The sequence below is a fragment of the Eleginops maclovinus genome, chromosome 7 (genome assembly GCF_036324505.1).
Source record: "Eleginops maclovinus isolate JMC-PN-2008 ecotype Puerto Natales chromosome 7, JC_Emac_rtc_rv5, whole genome shotgun sequence".
Taxonomy (NCBI): domain Eukaryota; kingdom Metazoa; phylum Chordata; class Actinopteri; order Perciformes; family Eleginopidae; genus Eleginops; species Eleginops maclovinus.
Window position 1 is genome coordinate 8,877,498 of NC_086355.1, and position 23,505 is coordinate 8,901,002.

The window sequence follows — 23,505 nt, forward strand, 5'->3', positions numbered from 1 at the left end:
GGAGAATGTTACTTTGATTAAGCTCAAGCTGAGACATCTGCTCTTTTTCCTTATTAGGAAATACTTTCTAGACTAGTTGTTAGTGCTCGATACATTTTAATGAAAAAAATAGCTGCCTTATTGTCAAATAGAAGAGATGGAGCTTTCTGTCATTTTGTACTTAAACATAACAACAATGGCTTTTAATGAGAAGTCTTACAGTTAAAACATTAGGATTGTATTGCAGCATTAACCCTATACTGGGTATTTACCTCAACACTGTAACACACTTGATGGAGGATGAATGTCAGTTCTGTTGTTTTGAGTTTTCCTCTGTTTTGTCTGAAATGCCACTCAACTATAACTAGCAGACAGCTTGGTTATGGAGTTGTTGGAAGGTGTATTATTCACAAATGGAGCTAGGGTAGCAGATTTCAACCTGTCTCCAGTCTTAAACTTCCCTCTTCTAAGCATGTCTCTGTTTTATTCATCTCTTTTGTCTCTGATTATTTGCACATCATCATCATCATCTGACAGCAGCTCCGTGCATTTGAGCTGTGATCTGCAATCAGTTGTCAAAATATTGTTCTAGGTATCAGGAAAAATAACATTTCTTTAAGTACAGTTACGACAATACTGTTACACTCCCTTCAAAATGGTTCATTGTTCTGCTATCTCAGCTGCTATGTATTTTTGAAGTTGCAATAAAATGTTGTTTAATCCTGCTGATTGACTATCAGGAGGATTCAATTACTAGCCATCCAGTGTTTGAAGGTGAAAATAACGTACAGCCTCATGGTTGTTTGAATTTAAATCAATGTCAGTCTAAAATATCACCATTCTTTTTTTTTAGACATGTGTGACGGTTGTCATGAGCAACAGATGAATTCTAAAGTTATGGCTAAAAGCATTATAATGTTTTGACAGTAACCTTGACCTTTGACTAACTAAATCTAAACAGTTGTTCATTGAGGGGATGTTTGTGCCACATTTGAATTAATTCCTTCAAGACTTTCCTGAGATATATTGTTAGTAAGAATGGGACGGACAAGAGGTCACGTTGACCTTCACCTGTGACCTTTTAACAGAACATTTGAATTAATTAATTATTGAGTACAAGAGGACGTTTGTGCCACCTTAAGAAATGCCCTCAAGGTAATAATGAGATGTCTCATTTACGAACTGATACAGACTTTCAAACAAATGGAGGAAAAGAAAAGTCTGGCTCTGAACAGACTTGGTTCTCTGAGATTTACTGAATTAATATGTACATCTTCAAATGTTATTAAAATCCCATTTTCATAACCAGGAAAATAAACAAGCGTGAGAAAATAAACTTCCAATCAGCTGCAGCTCAGAGAAATTGTTTTGGATATGAACAGAGGATTATTATTACCCGCATTATGTGGAATTTTTGCACATGTACAGTAAACTCCTGACAGTGCTCAGTATAATGATGTTTCTAATGGCCTCTGGTGTGAACTATGTGGCAGTAAGTGCATTGATGCTGTGCAGGCTTTCTGCTGTTGTTCCTCCCTGTAGTCTATGCTAAGTTAATCCCTCCCTACATGTATGTTCAATGATTTATGGTCATAATAACCCAAAAAGAGGATTAAGCTAATTAAACCACAGTGCTGCGCTTGTACTGAATACATCGGGAGGGAATACACCGCCTCCACATTTATACCACCATCACACACACACGAGCACACGCAACTACCACATACACACACAAGCTGTAGTGTCTCGAGGGTGTCTTTTTTTTTTTGTCAGTGAAGGATCCTGCCTTTAAAAGCTCATCGTTCGTTAGCATGACTCGACTGTAAAATCACCAAAAGATTAAAGATATTGCAGCTAGCGGCAACGCTACCAGAAATCCAGCTGCTCAATTCTGGATTAGCTATAATAAAGCTACAGCTGTGGGTTCTCTCGACCATGCTAGGTGCTGCCCTGAAATGTAATGCTATACTTAAAGCCATGCAACGGTCGCTGGGATCATAAAAGCCTGTAACACGCTGGATTAATGATGCCAAGGTTGCCAGTATTAATACAGTAGAAGGTCTGCAGGCTATGTACTGTAATCCTGACGAACACCAAGGAAACTGGAGGATGACAACTGGAGGCCATGAACCACTCTAGATACAGAAAATGACCCTGCTGTTGAAGCTAAAGTTGAATAATGCTAGCTCCAGGTGGTACAGGTCTGCGCAGGCCTCCTGCTGTAGATAACTGATGATTGAGCCTCAGTTAAATCGGCTAAAAGACGTTCATCCAGAGAGCATTTTGATTGGAAAACAGATAAAATAGTTTATTGGAAAGTAAAAAATATGTGGTACAATACCAGCTGTCACTTGAAGATCTTAGTGACAATCGTAAATAGAAAACAAACTCCAATGTTATAACTGGTAAAAACTCTCTCGGACACATAACCCAGAGAGTTTCAATTCTATGGTGTCTTGATTGATTTTGCACACCATTAAATAGTCATGTTCAGTTCTCCTAAAAACACAAACGTACTCTTAAAGTCGAGTGCAGACTGTGAACAGCCTCTTCATTGATTTTAATCAGACCACTGTTTTAACACAGCTGACACAGCAGGCTCTGGCGCTGCATTGGATTATTTTTTAAATGAATGCAATATTTCTACTGTCATCAATAATGATAGTGATTATATTGTAACATTTCTCCAGAGAACCTTCTTCATAGTATTGTAAAACACTTATATTTTTTATCTGATTAGTTTCAAACTTATGGATCTGTTCATCAACGATATTTTTTTTTTCAAAATGCAGGGCTGTTTGCTTTCCTGAACTCAACTCCACTGTGGTATGTTAACTGGTGAAATCAGCTGAAAAGGTTTTCAGCTTATTGACTGTTTGTAAAACAAGATGTTCTTCTGCTTGGTGTACCTACAGTATGTAACTGTTGAATCGATTGAAATGTTTCATTTCCATGCGTTGTGAGCAATAAAATTAGTAGAACACAAATGGCTGATTGCTGTCAAGTTCAGGTCACTTGATCCTGTTTAAACTCAAGCAAATCAGCACTTCATCAACATTTGCAGCAGTCAAATCACTCTTCACTCATGTTTCCACATCCACCCAAAGCCCATCTCCACATGCCCGCAGTTTTGAGCGCCCATAGCAAACAGCCCCTGGACACATTAGCCTGGTGTGTGTTCTGTCTGAGGGTCACCGACAGGGCAGCAGTAGTTAGAAGCTAAAGCTGCATGTCTGAACCAGTTGGACACAGCTGAATTGCCAATGTCATTTACTACCAGTCCATCAATCATCAGGCAATTACTGAGAGAATGCCTTTTGGCGCTGAACTACCAAGACTCATGAGGAAATGATTAAATCTAGAGGATCATATCAGAAGCAAAAGAAATGGAAGAGAAGTCATAATCTCTCCTGAAAGAATCAAATATCAGAGGTTTTCTTGAGAAATTCCACCAACACAATGTCCCTTTTTTTGATGTACATGTGTTAGTATACATCCTTAATCAAAGCTTGAGCACATCATAATCATTTAACAATGCTATAATGGTAATTCATTTTGTGTTGGTTCTGGTTCAGCACGTTGGGTTTGAGGTTAAAATGCAGAGAAACTGTACTCACTGCCATATATAGTTCCCTCATTTCAGGGAAAGTAGATAGTCATAGAAACAGTTGTATAAACTTAAACAAGGTCATTATTTTCAATATTTGTTTCCATGCCTCACAGACATCCTCAGACACTTGGTATCTTCCCAGCTGACACTCTGTCAGGCCTGCACTACAGACAGATTTGCCTCTTGTTCCAGGGCTCTGCTGCCCGCAGTCTGGTCTTCAGCAGTGAAACACATAATCAGTTTGATTGAGGTCGTGTGGCTTGGACAACCAAGTATGTTATATTTTGCCCTGCTGAGTTGTCCTCAAATCTGGGGGACATCGGGCCAATTTCACACCATCCTTAACACAGATCACAAATGATGGCAGTGTAATGTTTCAAAAATGATTAATGTTTAAAATCGGAAAACTACATTTGAAAGCCCTCCTGGTTTCTTGAATTGGTTACTGAAGTAGTATTCTTTTTGATTAACAAAATGCATCAAAATAGGCATTAAGACAAGACCACAACCAGCATATTTGGTCAAAAGGGCTAAAAATCCTGCAATCCTCACTCGATATTTATGTGAATAGTTTCACATTGGAGATAAATGTCAGCACTGGAACTTCAGAATCACCTTTCATTTCAAATCCAACGTGATGGACTCAGTAGCGGAAATGATGATTATAGAGTACACTAAAGGTAACTGTAATGGAGGTCTTACCTGTGTGAGTCCTCTGATGTGCCTTCAGATGGGAGCTCTTGGTGTAAACCTTCCTGCAGCCATTAAACTGGCACCGGTGGACTCTCTTCTTGTTCTCTGGTATGTCTCCTCCCAGACTTCCTCCTCCTCCCTGCTCGCCGTCACTGAGGGCTCCTCCTCGGCTGGGCGGCGAGGGTAACGCTCGTGCTGCCACCAGTTTAGCTGCTCCTAACCCTACCTTCTTAGCCACAAATTTGAGCGTTAGTGTGCCGTCTGCCGTCGCAGTCAGTGTTTGTGTGGGTTTGACGAGGTGGCGTCCGAGCTCTGGTGACGAAGGCGGTGTTAGGGAGGTAACAGCGGCGCTGAGCTGTGCGGCACTGACTCCTGCCAGGACTTGGTCCTTTGGTGTGAGGGTTTCAGTTCCTGCCTCGCCTTGGGTCTTGCTGGCCACATGGAGGATTTTGGCCTGGACCTTGGGAAGGGTTACCAGAAGAGGAGGTGGGCTGGGCTGGTCTGGGAGGCTGGGGAGGAGTGGGTCCATCAGCTCCTCATCGCTGTCACCACCCTGCATGAAGTTCGGCATTAACAGACAGTCCAGCTCCTCATCAAAGAGCTCCGAGAGCCGCTTGGGCTCCGTCTGTAGATATCGCTCCAACTCTAGACATGTCTGCAAGATAAGAGAGCACATAGACCAAGAGTCAGACATAAATATACTTTACACTTGGTCAGCTTTTACATTTTACAACTCTTGTCACACTCTATACACAGGAGGCTGTATTACACCACTTTATAACTGGTCTTGGATCACCAGGTTCGCTCATGGCTTATTGATACAAGTAAATAGCCATGTCAGCTACTGTATATGACTACTGGTTGATTACTGACATACTGTACAATGATTTCGTTAAACCAGACTTTACTTTACTCCTCCATAAAAATATGAGGGATGATTTGTGTGCACAGATTCTTCGAAAAATGATCACTTCATTAAATGTTCTCATACGGAAACAACTATCCAACATGCACTCATACAAAACATAAGACTCAACTGCATACTGTACGTTTTACAATGCATTGCACTGTAACGCTGGGGACACTGTTCTTCTATAATTCCTCTTTAAATGACTCTGAATGACTTTCAAGGGTTTCTGATCACCAATTGTACCCGTTTGCCTCTTAAACAACTCATAGTCACCCATAGACCAGAGGAAGACCACAGTCATGATTTAAAAAAGTCAGAGGGAACTGGCACAACAAGAGCAATATCCAGTGCCCAAGTCTCACGTGTGTTCAACCTTCTATATGAGCGAAATATGAAAATCCAAATTGGTTGTACGTTTAAACAAAGGAAAATAAAGCGAGTTCTGATATTAGTGCATTCAGGCGTCTTCTCCAGACTGCAGCCTGTTCAGAGCTGTTTACTAGTCTATTTGAATTCAAATACCCGCTGCAGGCTTTATATTTCTCTGCAGCTGTTGACCATGTCACCTGGCACATGGCAGTCCTATGAGAGGAAGGATTTACTCCATGATTGATTGCTGCTGCCGGAACAAGCTCTCCGGAGCCCTGAACTGTGGAGGCCTCGCCTGTTTCCCTCTGCTCACCCAAATCAACCAGCCATAGAAGTTATATCACAAGTTAGCGGAAGGAAGGAGAGCACGGTGACAAAGGAGACGTCAAACAAGGTAGGATGGGAGAAGAGAAACAAGGGAAAATAAGCAGATATTTCTAAAATTGTTTATTCAACCTTTAACTAAAAATCGAGAAACATCTGTGCAAGCACAATCCAAGATTTTGGCAGCAGAGAGCCATCGCCACAGTGAGGGGCTTCAGTGCCTTGGTCAAGGGCACCCGCCACATTACCTCAAGGATTTGAGCCAGAAACCTTAAAGTCACTAACCTACTTTGCTGACCTCAAGGCTACACCTCTCCTCTCCAAACTTTTTATGTGTTCTCTAATTCCTGCCCTCCTCTTGAACTACCAACAGACCTATGTACACAGGACTGTTTGTTTGATCCAGCTCCAGCTTTGATCTCTCACATCTGCAACACTTGCCTTTTTTCAATTTTCAGTCCGCCCTCTCACACAGGGAAAGTAAGACATGTATCTGTTATAAATGCTCATAGTAAAAAGAGACACGATAAAGTTTTAACAGCTGTTTGATATAAAATGTTAACTGCAAGTCAGCCTCATTGAATGCTATGATCTGAGCTACTATGTGATAGTTTAGAAGGTTTTACAAAGCAAACAGATGCAAACCAGATGGTTGAAAATCAGATATCAGAGCAGCAGTGATAGTTGTTATTTGCAGAGTTAATCATTGAACACATGCACAACTATATACCAATTAGATGTAGATACATACATGGTTAACTCCAATTTTCAACATATTTTTCTAGAAATAACTGCATCCTTCAATGAAAATTCTGACCACTGATCCCAGAAAAAGGGTTGAATTAAATTACATAAAACCTTTATCCCCATCATCTGCTTCCTATTCCCTGAAAAAATACCTGTTGGATTTTATGTGTTGATGCACTTGAGTGTTCCCATAATGAACTAGTTTATGAACTGAAAAGACATCTTCTCCAACCCTCATTAACATGACCAACTGTTGTACATAAAGTCTGACCTTGAAATGCCATAACAGCAGTAATTAAACCGGATACAACGTGCAGCTGCAGGATTCTTCCTGTGGCTTTTCCCGATCAAAGCGTAGGGTCCAGTTGTCTGACAAAAGCTGTCAACTACAATATGCAGCTGGTTCAACAAGTGGCCAACAGGACAATTGAGAGTACAGAGCACCATTGAACACTCAGGGAAGATACTTGACGTGATTTTATAACTACATTTCCAACAGCAGTGCTGCATAGGAAAAACTAAATGACCTAAAACTATGAATGGTACTGCTCTGCGGCTACACAAGGTAGCACTCTGAAGCATAGAGAATCAGTCACATTAAAAGTGTGTTTCTTCCAGCTCTGAGACACAGCACTATACTCTTCAAAATTACTGTCATTATACCACCGAATAATCTAAAAAATTAAAGATCACCCAAAACTTAAATGGACTTGATTTTCTCTGTTTTAAATTACATTTCAGTTTAAAATGAATACCAGGAAGAGAGTCAGGGGAAAACCCTAAACCAGAGTAAAAACAATGTAGAGTTCATAGCAATCCTGTCTATTTTTTTGTGTGATTTGTTTTCACTTTGTCAGGACAGAGAGGGGAAAAGACAGCAGGCCCAGTCCACAGCTCTGAAAATGTCCACTCAGCAATTTATTTTCAAGCTACCTGGCTCGAGTACTATCCTGCAGCATACTGCCTTTACTGTATCTGCTTGAAATTGAATTAATTTTCTTCTGTGTGGCCAAAGGCTTTTGGCAGCTAAGGGTTCTCATCCTGATCCTTTGGCTCTTTCCACCTCTGCCATCAGAGCAAATTAGAGCCAGTATAGAAATGTTGTATTTTTCCTGTGCAGCAGCTGGATGACTTGGTTCATTCAGAGCAGCCAGCGCTGTAGCTTTGCTTCTGCTTAGCCTCAGTGATGAGACAGACACACTAACACATTTGGGCTGAACATCTGTTGAGTGGTGATAAGATGAACTTCCCTCTCCCTCCTTTTCTCCCTTTCTCCTTTCCTTTAAAAGAATGTCTTTTTCCTAAGGATGCTAGTTTGCATATGAATAAAAATCAAAGATGTCTCTTCGGGGGGTTACACTGCTTCATACGGAAACTTGAAAATGAGAAGCAAACATGTACAGAAGCAAAGATGACGCCAAGTAACAACATCTTTTGCAGAGCGCATAGTGCTGTGAGGAAAACCTTCGGGTGTGCCTTTTGTCCAGATTGCTTCTTTGATGTGTTAGCATTCATATTCCTTTGAGTAATTGCTGTATGTAATACAATATCTAGTCAAGCGCGCTAAAGGAGGTTATTATATCTCTGTTTAAATTAGATCAGTCACTGCTAATGCATCTATAAACTAATAATGGAGACAATCAAACAGACATCAGGATATCTGGAGACTAACTTAAACAGCTTTATTTTAGCATAGCTGCAAGTTTTTGATCACTCATTGCGATATTTTAAAGGACATTTATCTGCAGAATCATCTCAGGGCTATTGCAAACAAAACATAACAAACAAACATGGTTTAATCAGCAAAAATCATTAAGGAAATACAATTAAAGTTCTCATTCAGTTAAAAAAAAGTAAAGAAAATAATTTAAGTTTTTCTCGTAAATCTCCACCTTATCGTTATTAAAACTAGTTTTCCTTCAGTGGTTCAATAATGACCAAGAGTACATTAATACAAGCCTTGTTGTTTTTCCTTTAAAAGTGGAACATATATGTACATCAGGGTAACTTGGTCATCCAGCTGACACAGCTACAAGATACTCTGAGGATGTAAAGGTCATCCAGAGGAGTACTTTGATATATAGTTTAAGCAGTTCTTGCCCTGGATTTAGGGTTTCGAAAGATTACAGTTTTATCCTGAATGATTTGTTCTGTTGCTGCTCGCACGACACAAGAAACATATTTATGGAGATGAATGTGAAATTTTAAATCGTTTTCCTCCTATCTTAACTATTCCACTCTTTATACTTTCCCCGGCTCAACAGAGTAATACATTGCCTCTCAACAGAGTAACACATTGCCTCTGTACTGTATGTGTTGTATAGATTATTCATCATCATGGATATCGGCTCTCTTTGATACAGTAAACTCAGCCTCCGTTGGTGGTTTCTGACGACACAATGAACCATTGTTTTCACTTGGACTAGAAATCAAAAATAGAAAGGTTTGTGTCTCCTGGCGGGGGCTGGACTGATACTGAGGATTGTTGGAGGTGGGCGGGGGGGGGACAGAGGGTAGAGAAAGCTTGAGGCTGTGGAAGAGGAACGAGCGGCAATCAAACCCACGACTGGCAGTGAACGCATCGCCTCTGACATCACATGTATGACCTTCTCCTGCGTCTGCTTCTCCTACACACCATGAATATCAGGTAACAATGACATGTATGGCCTGCAGCGTGTGTGTGTGTGTGTGTGTGTGTGTGTGTGCGTGTGTGTGTTTGTGTCAGCTGGCTAACAGCTCAGATGGATAGCATGTGTAGGGCTCACCTCCTGTCCCCTGTTCAGTCCCACACCATATGGAGAAAGGTCAGAGCGAAAAACACAAAAACACAAAACACACACACACACACACACACACACACACACACACACACACACACACACACACACACACACACACACACACACACACACACACACACACACACACACACACACACACACACACACACACACACACTAACCTTAATAGTAATCTAATCTGTTTCTTTACTGACTTTTGCAGCTATTCAACTTGATTATTCACGAATGTCCTTAAATCATCAGTACAAACAAAAGGAAACTGAGCTAAAAAAGAATCTTGACCAACAACAAAAAATGTATGATTCAAGTCAGTAAATACAACACTTTTATGAAATGAGTCCACTAGAGGCCTGCTGAAAAATTAAGTAGGGCCTAGGTCAGGGGTCAGAGCTCTATAAAACAAATAAATGAATACTATGTTCTAATCATCTTTGGCAAAATGGAACAGGAAAACTTCCTTGTAATCCAACTTTTAAATAGCATTAAGACTTTATTTCAAGATTATTATTTGTTGCCAGGCTTTTATGAGACTGTAAGTCAACATTAAGACTTAATTAGCTACTTTTATCAAGAGATTTGTTCACTAACAAGCACACCCACAAAATACACTGCACTAACTTTTAATTAGCTGAATTCTCTGTATTCATGTGAACACCGGATTTCATCAGGGTGTTACTGTCGCGGTTTGTGGACATTTCTGTAGCTGCTACAAATTCCCAATTTCACCTACTCACAATTATCTCTGAGAGACTGAAGTGAACATTCTCTCCCATTTGGCTTTTTCTTAATTACACTCTGTATGATTTGATGTGAATGTTTCATGAGGTGCAGTGTTGTGTTCCTGATTGCCACAAAGAAGTGTTCAGAATATGCCAAAGCTATAATTTAAATGGCTGACAGATTCTCCACAGCCACTGAGGATGATGGGTACTGTTTAGTATTTGTAGTATTTAAAATACAACACTAATTGGGGGCAAAAATAGGGGAACATTTTCTTTGAAAGGCAATACTTTAAATCTAATGCTGTAAAAATGTGCAAAATATATTTTTAAAAGTACGCATTTGCAGTGTAAAACCAGCTTCCCTTCCTAAATGTACTAATTTACAGGGCAGTAGTTTCTATTGTTTAATCTGGGTGAGAAATCCATCATCAATAAAGGCTATTACTCTGTGTTCATGTATGACAGCTCACATGTACAGAGACAATTGGTTTCTGTAGTTGCAGTTATTGAACTCATTTCACACAATTATTGCGACAGTGTTCATTTCATGGTTTTCAATCTTACTTGATTCAATTATGTAACATTGTTGTAGGTCAATGTCAAACAAGGTCAAAAGCAAATGCTGCATGTCTACTGAGGTTAAAGTCAGCTGTGGTTGACCCTTGCATGTCACGCTTAGAAAGACATTTAGAGGCTCTAAATGTCCTTATGGTTATATAGAAAAACAACTACTTTTTGGATATTTTTGTTGCTGTATTTGATGTGATTATCTACACTTCCAGCACATAACTGCAGATAAAAACAATGGATTCATTTTGTTCTGTTGTTCTTCTCTGTTCCCTGAATGAACGTGTCTTTCACTTTATATTTTTAACGTTTGTTTTAGTATTGCGACTAAAATAGCTTCTGGTGATGTGCAGGTCCTGCCTCTGTGTATGTGTGTGTGTGTGTGCCTCTGTGTGTGTGTGTGTGTGTGTGTGTGTGTGTGTATGTTCTCAGCCTGCTGAGGTCCATTAATAATGAATGCAGAGAGCAGAGGGCTCTTGATGGAAGCGCTAAGAGCTTTTGACAGACAAAAGATCATCGAGGACGGCGCTCAGCAAACAAACTGAAGTGGGTTCAGCAGGAGATGCTCCGTCTGTGTTTGCATGCAGCACACAGTTATTTGACTATTACCAACATTCCCATTAGGGCAATGGTGAAATTAAGCCATTAGCGTGATTCTGTACAGTGACACTTCCTTTAATGATCTGCTTCAACTCAGGTTTACAGCATAGAACAAGTCAGATATTTCCAGAACTGTTGCTTTGTTTTTCCAAAGACAAACAGAATCCATGGCCAGGACACAAACACCAGCTTTACCAGTCAAAGACAACAGGGAGACACATGATTCTGTTTATGGTGTTGAGTAGAGGCCAGCCACAGAAATGAGTAGCAAAACCACAACTCTGAACACAGTATGTTGACCTAAAATGCTCATCTACACACTTACATTACATAGAAGTGTTCAGCACATATATCAATAAAACTCATTCTACTCCAACCCGAAGCAAGCAGAGGAAGCTCAGTCAAAAGTTACTTACACCATCATCGGCTTCAACAGAAAGGATAAATAGAAAAAATGCAAAATTGAAACTACTAAGACAAAGGACAGACCGGCTCCGGCCCTTTGTCCAAGCCTGATGATTTTTTTTGTAGAAATTTGTACTTAATTAGAGTTATGTTTAGCCTTTTTCTTGTAACTGTATAGTAACAATTAAATGGTCCTCAGTTGTTTAATCGATCTGACAAAAAGTGTTTTTCTTGTGTGGATGTGTTGTGGCAGATCTTCATTAATCCCATTCATGTAAGAGCATGTTACTGCAATTAAATCCCACAAATAAAGGACACAACACTTCACTATATGTTCCTCTCGTTAATCTCATTCATCCTCAATATAGCTGATTATAACCATCCTCAATGGCTACAACACAGAGTAAATTGAGAGTCAGTTTCCCCTCACGCTGCAGTAGAAATCCTCCGTTTGAGGATCTCATCTCCTCGACTCTTATCCTTTTAGTTTGTTCCTGTCTCTTTTTATCTGTGTGCATTAGAGAGTGTTTATTTTCCCCCTACATGATACAGCTTTGGCTTTAAATTATGTTTTTTTCCTCGCTTTCTCGTACAAACAGGTCCTAATTAAAGTGCTTTGGCTTCCATAAACTGCTCTTTGAAGCTCTACCTCTTGATGGATCTCGCTCTCTCCACAGCGGGCTCTGATGGCTAATTAGCCACTCAAAGGAAAAGGCAAAAAGAGGCTCTTTATTCAGCTAATTTGCTGATGCGGCTGTGTACGCGGCGGTTGTGTGTGTTTGTAAGAGTGAGAAGAGCATAATGACTTTTAACTGATGCGTGTGAATATGCAATGCCTCATGCGTACGATATAACTGGTGGCATTGGCAGAGAGCTGCCTCTTTATGTCTGAGCAAACATCAGCGCTGCAGAGCGGATGTGTGTTTGGTGCTTTGTTAGAAACTGAAGTGCAGTTTGTGTGAAGCTTCCTGTGAAGATGCTGTTTGAGTTACTGAGGCAGCATCTGAGCGAAGTCACAATGATCTTCCACTCCACATCCTGCAATTTGATCAAAATAACACGAAACAGAATGCACAAGCCTTAAACCAAAGCACATTAACCTAATATCCTCCTTACCCACACGGTGTAGAATCATTTTTTTAGCTAATATTTAAAGTGTGAATCTCTGAAGTATCCAAGGATCGTTGCTGCCTCCAATGGTTTCACCACCAGATAATTTCAGGATGAATAAGAATCAAGAGGAAATTTCTTTTACTCTTGGCTTTTAGTTTTATTACGGAAAGAAGTGAATGCTTAAATCTTTGAAGCTTGTGAGGTGATAAATCCAACACCCTTCGGGAAAACAGCATAACGGCCCAACATGTTTCTGTACTTGAGGCGAGTGCTGAAGCATCTGTTTGCTTTTATTATGTTCATAGTGCAGTTACAGTAGTTCTTCAGCTTGAGAGACAGCTGCTGGTGTAACCCGAACAGCCACCTCTGTTACTGTTATGTTGTTTCAAAACAGTGGACTCCTATGTGCTGCCTTATCAGCCTCCACCTTTCTGGTTTCAGCAGGGATTTGCTCCCATTCAGCCACAAGAGCATTACTGTGGCCAAACACTGATGTTGGGCGATAAGGTCTGACTCACAGTCGGTGTTCCAGTTCATCCCAGTGCCGTTGGATGGGGTTGAGATTGTTGTTCTGTGTAGACATTACACATTTTTCCACAGCAAACATTTATTTATGTAATCTTGGAAGCACAGCACGGTCTAGAATATCATTGTATACAAACATCTATGGACAGGGATGTGTAGCACAGCAGCATCAATATCCTTTCATGGAGTCTGAACCCCAGCTTGCTTATGGACAGCTGCCATTTTGGAGACGCACACTTCCTCATGCCTGCACTGCACGGAGCCAGCTGCAGTAACACGCCAACTTCTCTCTGCTGGATGGCAAGCATCTGGACCTGTCTCTGCTTTCAATAAAACAAAACCTCACTCAACATTGCAATGCTCTTATGTGGTTAAGAAAGCTGTTTAACTGAATGAATCTGAAATGTCATACTTCAGTCAATCCGAATAGTGTTGCAGCCGACAAACAAAGACACATTTTAAACAGGTTTGTGTTGTGGTTTGTTTCACAAGTATATTTTCATTGATTTTCTTTGCTAAACTATATTCATTGGGTCTACAGTTCAATAGCAGGCAACAATGACTGAATCTGAAATAACTGGGACAAATCTTTACAAAAAGATGATGTTCGATGCTTGAATGGAGAGAAAAACCCACTTCGCAGACAAACACATCTCGTCATTGATCAACTCCCTTTTGTGTTTGAATGTTTGTGAATCAATAAGAACATCAAAAAAACAACGAAAGGGAAACAGACTGATGCAGAGTCAAGAAAACGCTGAGCTTAACTCAACCAAACTGCAGGCTAACAGCTCAGTCTGTTAACCGTTCAGCTTTAACGCATCAGTGTTTTTATCCTGAATACTGTAGACTTACTTGAACAGCAAAGTCTGACTGCATGAAGAAAATCCCTTTAGCTGTACTGGGTTTGTTAAGAAATATGTAAATAATCAAAATCTGGATAAGCTTACACTTAATCAAAATCTTGTTTTATCTTTTCAAATCGAACTTGAGGTTGTATTTCTGTCATGGGAAGTGAGAAATACAGTATACATCCAATACTATGTCTTTTACTTGTTTTTAAAAATCAGTGAAGAGGGAAATATGCAAACACATAAATCTCTCCAACCATCAATAAACAGAGACCACTTAATATTGTCGTTTAAAATTACGGTCTGTGTTTCCTTACAGTGAACACACACACACACACACACACACACACACACACACACACACACACACACACACACACACACACACACACACACACACACACACACACACACACACACACACACACACACACACACACACACACACACACTAACAAACAATCAATCAGTTTTGTATGACACCCTCTGCAGTGACACAGACACCCAACACATCATTGTTACAGTGACAGAGCCGACACCTGTGTGTGCCGACAGTGTGTTCAGGTATCCTCTCACTCAGAGTTAATTGAAAAAGCAGTGCCACAAACAGAGGAGAGTCCTGTGGGGTTTGATTTGAAAAGCAGGTGGAGGCTTCAATAAAAGAGGTTAATGGAGACGCGACCTGATGGAGGAACGAGGAGACATCTCTATTAGTCTGGAAAAAATGAACATGCCTCTGTCTGGGTCGCAAAAATTATCTTTCAATCAGTAATTTAGCTATCTGTTTTTTTCAATTAATTATAAATCATTTAGTTTCTCAAATGTCAGGCATCATATTTGATAATACTAACCAGGAGTGATCAGAGCCCATAGAAAAGTCTGCTAATGGATTTCTGAGTCGATGGTCAAAAGTCTAGGCTTTGAAGAAGTTGGCATTTAACATGTAGTAAGATTTGTAATCTGTTTTTCCCCCAAAAAATGTAATCGTATGTTTGTATTATTATATGAGATATTTCCTGAATTTGAAATAGACAGATTTCTGTAAACTATAATAATGAATTGTCTTACAATGGTAGAAAAACTATACGGTTTAACCTAAAAGTGTACATTTGAGAGCATTTGCAGAGTTTAGAAGTAAAGCAGAATAAATGGGGTAGCCATTATGTACAGCTAATTAAACTGACTATAGTAATAGTAACTAAAAGCAAGTAGCTCATTAGAAAGCAGTGCGCTCAGGAGACAAAGGAAGATAATTAGCCAATGAGAGCGAGCGTACAGGAGTGAGTGAGTGCATAAAGAGGAGAGGTTCTGAGCTTTTATTGCTCACGTGCACACACACACACACACACACACACACACACACACACACACACACACACACACACACACACACACCATCACCTCCGACCTCCAGCCTCAGCCAATGAAATTTTAATCAACAGTCTCTGATGGAAGAGAGCACTCAGACTCTCCTGCTGTGAAGCTGCTCTCTCTCCATCTTCTTTCTCTTCATGCCTGTGAGCACCCTCCTCCCTCTCACCTCTATAAACACTCCTCCTCTCTTTTCTCTTAGTTGCACACATTTCACTTCCTCCTTCCTCATTTACAAATCAAAGGTCAGCTGCTCCTCTTTCTTCTCCTCATTCACTTTTTTCACATTTCTCTTTCCCTCCTTTCCTCTATTTCTATTTTTATCTCATGTTATCTTTTATCTTATCTCAGCGAAACAGCTTAATCATCTAATGACTTTAGTATGGTTAATTAACACACCCTTATACTACGTAACCCAAAAATATTATTTTGGACATTTATTCTAAGGCAAATCCAGATAATTATTTCTCAATGACTGAATGATCAGAACAATAAACTGGAGGACAGAGTTTTGTAAAAAATAAAAACACCATATAAGACTACGATACATTTGTGAATGAATCTTTTTCTGTTATACAAATGAATCATTCAGTGATTTGTTACGCATTTGCTTTACTTCTCTTTCTCCCCCTCAGAAAAACAGGCATTAACCAGAACACACACATCACCAGACACTCCATCTTCACTGTCCACGCTTATTAAATACGAGGACATAAAATTAATTAACAGCTTAATCACTCACATGCACCCAAACACACACACACACACACACACACACACACACACACACACACACACACACACACACACACACACACACACACACACACACACACACACACACACACACACACACACACACACACCTCTAAAAGGACAAGGCAGGTACAACCTTTTAATTTGAGGAATAATTTAATAATGCTTAACCAGGCTTATGGCCATTCTCGCTCTCTTTGTCCTCCTTTGTGTGTGTGTGTGTGTGTGTGTGTGTGTGTGTGTGTGTGTGTGTGTGTGTGTGGGTCCTAGCTTTTTTTTTCATTAATTGGCCAAGATGGAGGGATTGAAATCTGTGGCAGAATCATCTGTTCCTCTGTGTGTTGTGCTGTCTGTTAATGAAGCTCCTCTCTCTGTCTTTGTCTGCGGGTCATTTGTCATTTCGGACGGCCTGTCCTCCACCATCAGGCATTTGTCTAGCCTGGAAAAATTATGGGCCTGCTGTTCACACATCACATCTCGTAGACAGTGCATACACATAAGGGCAAACACACAAACATATGCACACACACACATCTAACCTTTAAATCAGCCTGTACATGAATAGGTCTTTTCTATAAATGTGTAGTGCCTCTTTATTGCCACTTTATTGTTTTATAAAACTAGAGCAATTTTTCTAATAATTAAAATGATCTGTTCCAAAACACTTCATCATAACCATCTGAGACTCGGTGCTTGTTGGTGTAGTTTATTGTGATATAATTACTCCCGACATTAACTACATCCTTATTCATTATCTATTGTTGTCAGTATTCTGCTGCAGTGACTCTATTGCCCCACAGGGATCATTAAAGCTCTTATCTAATATGAAAATAAAGCCTTTGAATAAATCTTGTCATTGTTTTTTCTACTCGTATAAATACAGTCTCTATCAGTCGGAGTGTATTTGAGATACTTGAAACACCGAGTGGTTTCAAGTGCTTTTGTTCACTTTCATTCACACAACAGTCTGAGAGCCACAGTCTGAAAGTGAATGTTAAACACTTGACTTTAGGAAAACCATTGACTCTGAAACTCAAATTAAAGTAAACAGGCGCGGTAAAGAGACACTTGTGCAAAGTGGTTTGATAAAACCCCATGCAGTCGCTGATAGAGGACAAGGAATGCCAAGAACTTAAAATAACATCATGACAAGTTTGGGTGGAAACACACCTCAGGGAACCGGCCTGTAATTCACAAAGTCACTCATTCACATTTCAACATACTATATATGCTAACCTGCAACGGCTACCAGAGAGTAAGCTAATAGTAAAAACAACAACAAAGATGCAGACGTTCATGTTGTCGCCATCTGAAGGCAATGAGTGTAACAGTTGCAGTTCTTTTTAAAGGGCCCTTATTGTTCAGAAAAAAACAATTCATATATATAGAAGCCAAACAATATAGTTTTGTACACCTAAAGAACATTTGATTAAGTGGGTTCTGTTTTTGGATTTCCTGAATAATAATTTAGCATGTTTGGCTCAGACATAACAATCCCTTTCCTTTAGGTTTTTCATTGCACATGCAGCTCACTGTCACGCCAGGGTGTTCAAAACATAAATATATGAGAATGAGTAAACGGTTCTTAATGCTCAAACCACAGCATTGTGTTTCCAAATGTCATGCCCCCAATGAAATCTCAGCCTTTTAACATCAAAATTGAACACAAGACTAAAAATGTGATGTTATAAATAAATGAAATGTTTCCTTCAGATGGTGCACACATCATTAACACACTGAAATATGCTTGTTAGTGCTTTCCTCTTGGGGAAGTCTGTTCAAATCTTCAGCCATAACATCTTTGGAGTTTGATATTGTAAATACTTAATGTTTTCATAATTTATGTAACAGCAAAACTGATAAATGTGCTTTGAGATGAGACTCGCTTCTTGACTTTTGAAACAAAAGCTACTCTGTTATTGTTTAGGAAAGTTAAAGATGCATGAAACATTTCCTTTTATCAACATTAAATAAAAACACATGTTGAAGCATTGGCAGTAGTACTTTCACCACAGAGAATCAACACATCAAGAATTCCTGTGCAGATTTTCACTTCAGTACGTGCCTATAGCAGATCTATAAAATAATTACCACCCTAGGGTTCATTGAGTCTTTAGGGCTGCACAAAGAACTGATGCTCCAACCACTGAACCATTTCATTCAAACCTGGTTTTCCTCTGAATGTACCACAAGAAACAGAGGAGGGAACTGTACTACCTGACTTGCTTTTTCTTGCAAACTAAAAATATCCTCCACTGACTCTGCCTGCCGCAGGTACTCTCTGAGGGGAACTACAGTAACGCACAGAGAGAGAGAGAGTGGGAGAGGTGTAGTGTTTCTGCGTGTGTGAAACAGAGAGCAGTATGTTCGGGCTGGAGTCTGTGTGCAACTCTACAGAAGAATGAATTTCAGGTTGATGATTTGACGGGTCTGATATGGACAATCTTTGGACTGAAGCTGTGTGTAGAAAGTGCACCTGGCTCCCTACAATTACAATTCATACATAGAAGTATCCGTGTGATGGGTTTTCTCTCGTTGTCTATAAGTTCTTGGATAGATGCAAAATCACAAAACACCTCGGATCAAATGTCAAAACACATTCAACATCACACTTAATTCACAAATGTCCCAACTGAGGGTACAAAGGACTCGCTGAAGCACTCGGTGGAGCATCTGGTCATCTAGTGAGTCAATGAACATGTTTACTTTCCAATTGATGCTGAATCCCAAACATTTTTGTATTGGATCAGGAGTCACGCTAATTATTGAACCAATCTGTCTGCAATGCCTTCACACCAAGAGAACAAGGCATTACTTCCAGCATTACCACATAAAGGCTGGTTGGTGGATTTGCTGGTGTAGATAAAGTCAATTTGACCCTATTTCGAGAGTTCAACCTGCACTGACCTTTGAGGGGGTGGAAAAAATAGAGTCAGAAATGATGAAATATGGTATATTAGCAGAAGCTCAACTTCCAGTAGTAGATAACCATGCTCAACTGTTGAGACGCGACATGGACTGCAGCTGAGCATCATAAAACAGATAGTTAACTGCAATAACTGAACATAGCAAGCAAGCACAGGGACTAGGCCGACAAGCTTTAGGGTTTATATAGTTTGTTTGTTATGGTGTGAATAAGTGGAAAAGCCTGGGGGGTGACAACGTAAACACTCATCTGCCAGACGTTTATTTTACGGCTAGCTGCTGGATTTGATAATGTATACACACACACCTGGCTCTGGTATACAGCTTAAACTTGTATAACTTATAGTTAGTCAAATTAAGTTTAATCCTATTCTCATTAAAAGCAAATCAGTTATGAATAATTTCAACCCTTTGCAAATGCAGAATAAACATCTTCAGAACAGTTCAACAGAAACACTCCTTTGTTTCGCTTGCGTTGATATAGAGGTGTCCAACTTCTCCTCTGCAGGTCTGATCTTTGTCATTTGAATTAAGACCCTCAAGGGTAGAGTTATTTGGAATTTCTTTTTTGATAAAAGGACATTCGGCCACAGGCGCAGTGAGCTGTGTAAAAGTTAATCAAGAAGGGGATGAAACGGTTCCATAGGGAGTTTCTGCTTCCATAAAAATAATGTCCAACTTTATTATTCAGTCTGACATACGGAGGTCTGGAGGATTCCCAGATGACTGTTTAAACTGATATTATTCTTTTACTCCCAATCAGTCACATATGTCCACCTTCCAAATGACAGATTGTCTAAACAGGACGTTTAAATGTCTGCATGTTTATTGTGCAGTGATTCACTCCACATGCTGATGAGAATGAAACAATTGCAAGATATCAGGACAATATCGACAACAACAGGCATAATTCTGTCTAAAGCTCTGACACACACACCCACACACACACTCTAACCTCCCCTATCAGGCCTCTCTCCTCTCTCTCCCTTCCTAATTGACCATGAAAGTACCCCATAAATCGAGTTACTGCATTGTGCCTGTCTAGTCATATAAAAGTGCTTTAATGGTTTTGCTAGGAGCTCTGTTGGGAACATTAGGCAGAACTCTCCACATTCATTAGCCCATTAGCCTGTTTCAATATTGACACGGTCTCATTTGTCCCCTCCCCTGTCTGTCAGGGCCGAGACACTCTGGGACCAGGTCTGAAATCTGCCCCCTGGCTCTGAATTTGTTACCAATCAATCCGCGCTGCCCAGCCATTTACAAGTTCAGCAATATCTCTTTGGGGAATGTGTTAGAGTCGAATATTCATTTATCAGTTTCATCTGCTATTCCCAGTAGAATGGCTACTTTGCACAGTTTTCATATAGCTTCACAGTTTCATTTAAAAACTCAATTACATTATTTTCAGAATCATCTGCTGGTTTTAAATATCTAATGTTGACAAAATGTCATAGATTCAATCCTTCCTTTCATCCACAGACAGAATGGATGGATACATGCGCTTCCCTTAGGGACATTTTCAGAAGTGTGCCGCTTTCACGGACGCTAATCCTTTGCAAATAAGACCAAAAGACACTGTGTGACAATCAAAGCACCCGCAAAGGTGTTTTGTGCATCACACTGGACAGACAGCGCCGGCATAATATGATCAATTACGATCATAAAAGTGAATCTTGGTTATTTCTAAAAATAATTAAAAATATCACAGAATTCCAGTTATTATCTGAGAAGAAAAACGTAACAGTCAAAACAAATGTATGCTGTTGCTGCCATCATGAATCTGAATCATTAAAATGACATGTGGTCACAATTGACAAATAATCTGTATTAATTATTGTACCAACCACAATCATTTTTAAATCTCACCCTGTTTTTTAAGAAATCCTGGATGATCTTTGGAGAAAACTATTGAAAGAGTTCAATTTGATTGTACTGTATACCCAGCATATTGATAAATACACGCAATACTGTATATATAAAAATAAAGGGCAGAACTACAGTGGCGATCTAGGGGAAAAACCACAGTCTGAGCGGTTAAGACTACAGAAGATAAACAGTATGTTAATAGTGGGGAATTGCTTATGGAGGAAAATCGCAAGGTTAGCATTTTAGCTTCATAAGAGCTGCATTAGAGAATGTCTCACAAATATGCTAAATTGATTCTCTTTAGAGAAAGCCAAAGCTCAGAGAACAAAGCTGTTGCCTTAGTGTTTTCTTTAATGCAAATGCATATATATGGTAATATGTAATATGTTCAAAGGAAATAATCATTATCACAGCACATACTGTGTGTACATCAAATAAACACCTTTAAAACATTAAGATGAAGAAATGATAGTGTGATTTCTGTCTCCACCAGCCATGCTGCACGACACTGCACTAAACCCAATGAACCCACTGGAGTAGAACATTATGTTAATGCTGAGATATGAGACTGCATTTCTGCCAACTAGCCAGAGAGGAGATAGCATGCATGTGAATATGCGTGCACACAAACGCACACTCTTCACACTCACACGTTATATCTTTCCTGCAAATCCACAGGGGGCTTCTGGCTTTATTTAGGTGTATGAAAGACATACCGCAGCGTGTGCATGGCAGCTGGTCCAATCATGATAAGTATGCAAATTTACATTTGATTACTTTTATACTTGCGCTTTGTGGAGAGAGGTGAGTTTTACTTCAGTATCAGCTGCTGTCAGCAGGTAGCACTGCTTTGGATCCTTTCAATCCGGAAAATGCTGATATTACTGCTGCATTTTCTACAGCGTGTGACAATATGACAACCCATCCATAACTCTGTGTGTTTGTCTATGTGTGTGTGTGTGTGTGTGTGTGTGTGCGTGCGCCAGAGAGAGAGAGAGAGAGAGAGAGAGAGAGAGAGAAAGATGAAGTAGAAGCCTGTTTAAGGTCAGTCAAGCTGTGTTGAGCATGGCCTTTACCATCCCGCCCCCCTGTGGAGGGTCCTGCAGGGCGGCCTGCATTGCGTGACCGAGTTCACGGTCATTTTTTTATGTTGTGTTGGTGTCACGGAAAAGAGGTAAAAGCATCGCTCTCTGCCATCTGATGCCTGCAGATACTGTCAGAGGGCAGAACCACTGTAACATAGCAAAGCTTGAAATTGTTACCCTAATTCTATGACAGTACCACACTGCTGCTCTCAGAGAGGCAGACTTTGTCAATACCAGGTTCAGTTAGATAAGCTATTTATGCTACTGGTGCTCCACTTATGCTCTGTCCACAAACAGGAGGACATGCTGAAATAAACTAAGTGAGTTGTTACTTGGAAATGACTAAGGAATTGTTAAGTATATAAAACATGTTATTAATCCTTGTTTTCCATTTCAGCTCCAACTTCCTGTTTTCACTTCCTCACTGGCTGAGAGCTCGTTAGATCACACAGCAGTTATTAGGTGAACTGTCACTCACTGCCCATTTCTCATTCACTTAAATGAGGTTATTGTTGGTGACGATCGTTGAGTTTAAATGGCTGCTACTCTGAACAACAAGCTTGATTTTATCACCCACACATCACCCCAAACACAAACAGACACCACAAGCTGTTAAATGATGTTCTGCATGATGATGGTGTTTATATATGATGTCAGCACCATGGTGCTCTGTGTGTGTGTGTGTGTGTGTGTGTGTGTGTGTGTGTGTGTGTGTGTGTGTGTGTGTGTGTGTTTGTGTGTGTGTAAGAACAGACCTCGTACTACAGCACACATGCTGACTTTTACCCCCTGATGTATTCCTGGTATATTGCTGACAGCCTGCAGTCTGAAGAATACATTCATTTAATGATTGCTGGGTCTGTGTGTGTGTGTGTGTGTGTGTGTGTGTGTGTGTGTGTGTGTGTGTGTGTGTGTGTGTGTGTGTGTCAGCAGTTGGCTAGTGTGCAAACAACAGCCTCCCCTCTGCTCACTGGAGTCAGTATATGCGTGGAGGTCACAGCACAAAAATCTGACAGACTCTGGTGATTATATTTTATATCGAGAACAGATGGATTAGACTAAATTTAACAAACACAGCAAATAAAAACATTAGAGTTAGAATAAAACAGCTGTTGACCTTTAACCACAGTGTTGACCCAACTGATTTGAACAATTAATGTTGAAAAATGAGTGGAAATGAGACCATATTCCGAAAAATCTTCAACAAATATCTATGCATTAAAGTACCGGTACAGTTTCTGCGTTGAGACCACCACATGCGTAAACAGTGAGAAACAGCATTT

The 23,505-nt window shown here is 40.0% G+C and overlaps 1 protein-coding gene across 1 annotated transcript in view; it reads right to left on the minus strand.

Annotated features, from left to right (window-relative positions):
* Nucleotides 1–23,505, minus strand: part of klf7b (Kruppel like factor 7b) — a 58,335-nt gene that overhangs the window by 17,567 nt on the left and 17,263 nt on the right. Inside the window, exon 2 of the mRNA XM_063888370.1 lies at nucleotides 4,292–4,937. Coding sequence (XP_063744440.1) covers nucleotides 4,292–4,937 — 646 coding nt within the window. The remainder of the gene's footprint in view (nucleotides 1–4,291; nucleotides 4,938–23,505) is intronic.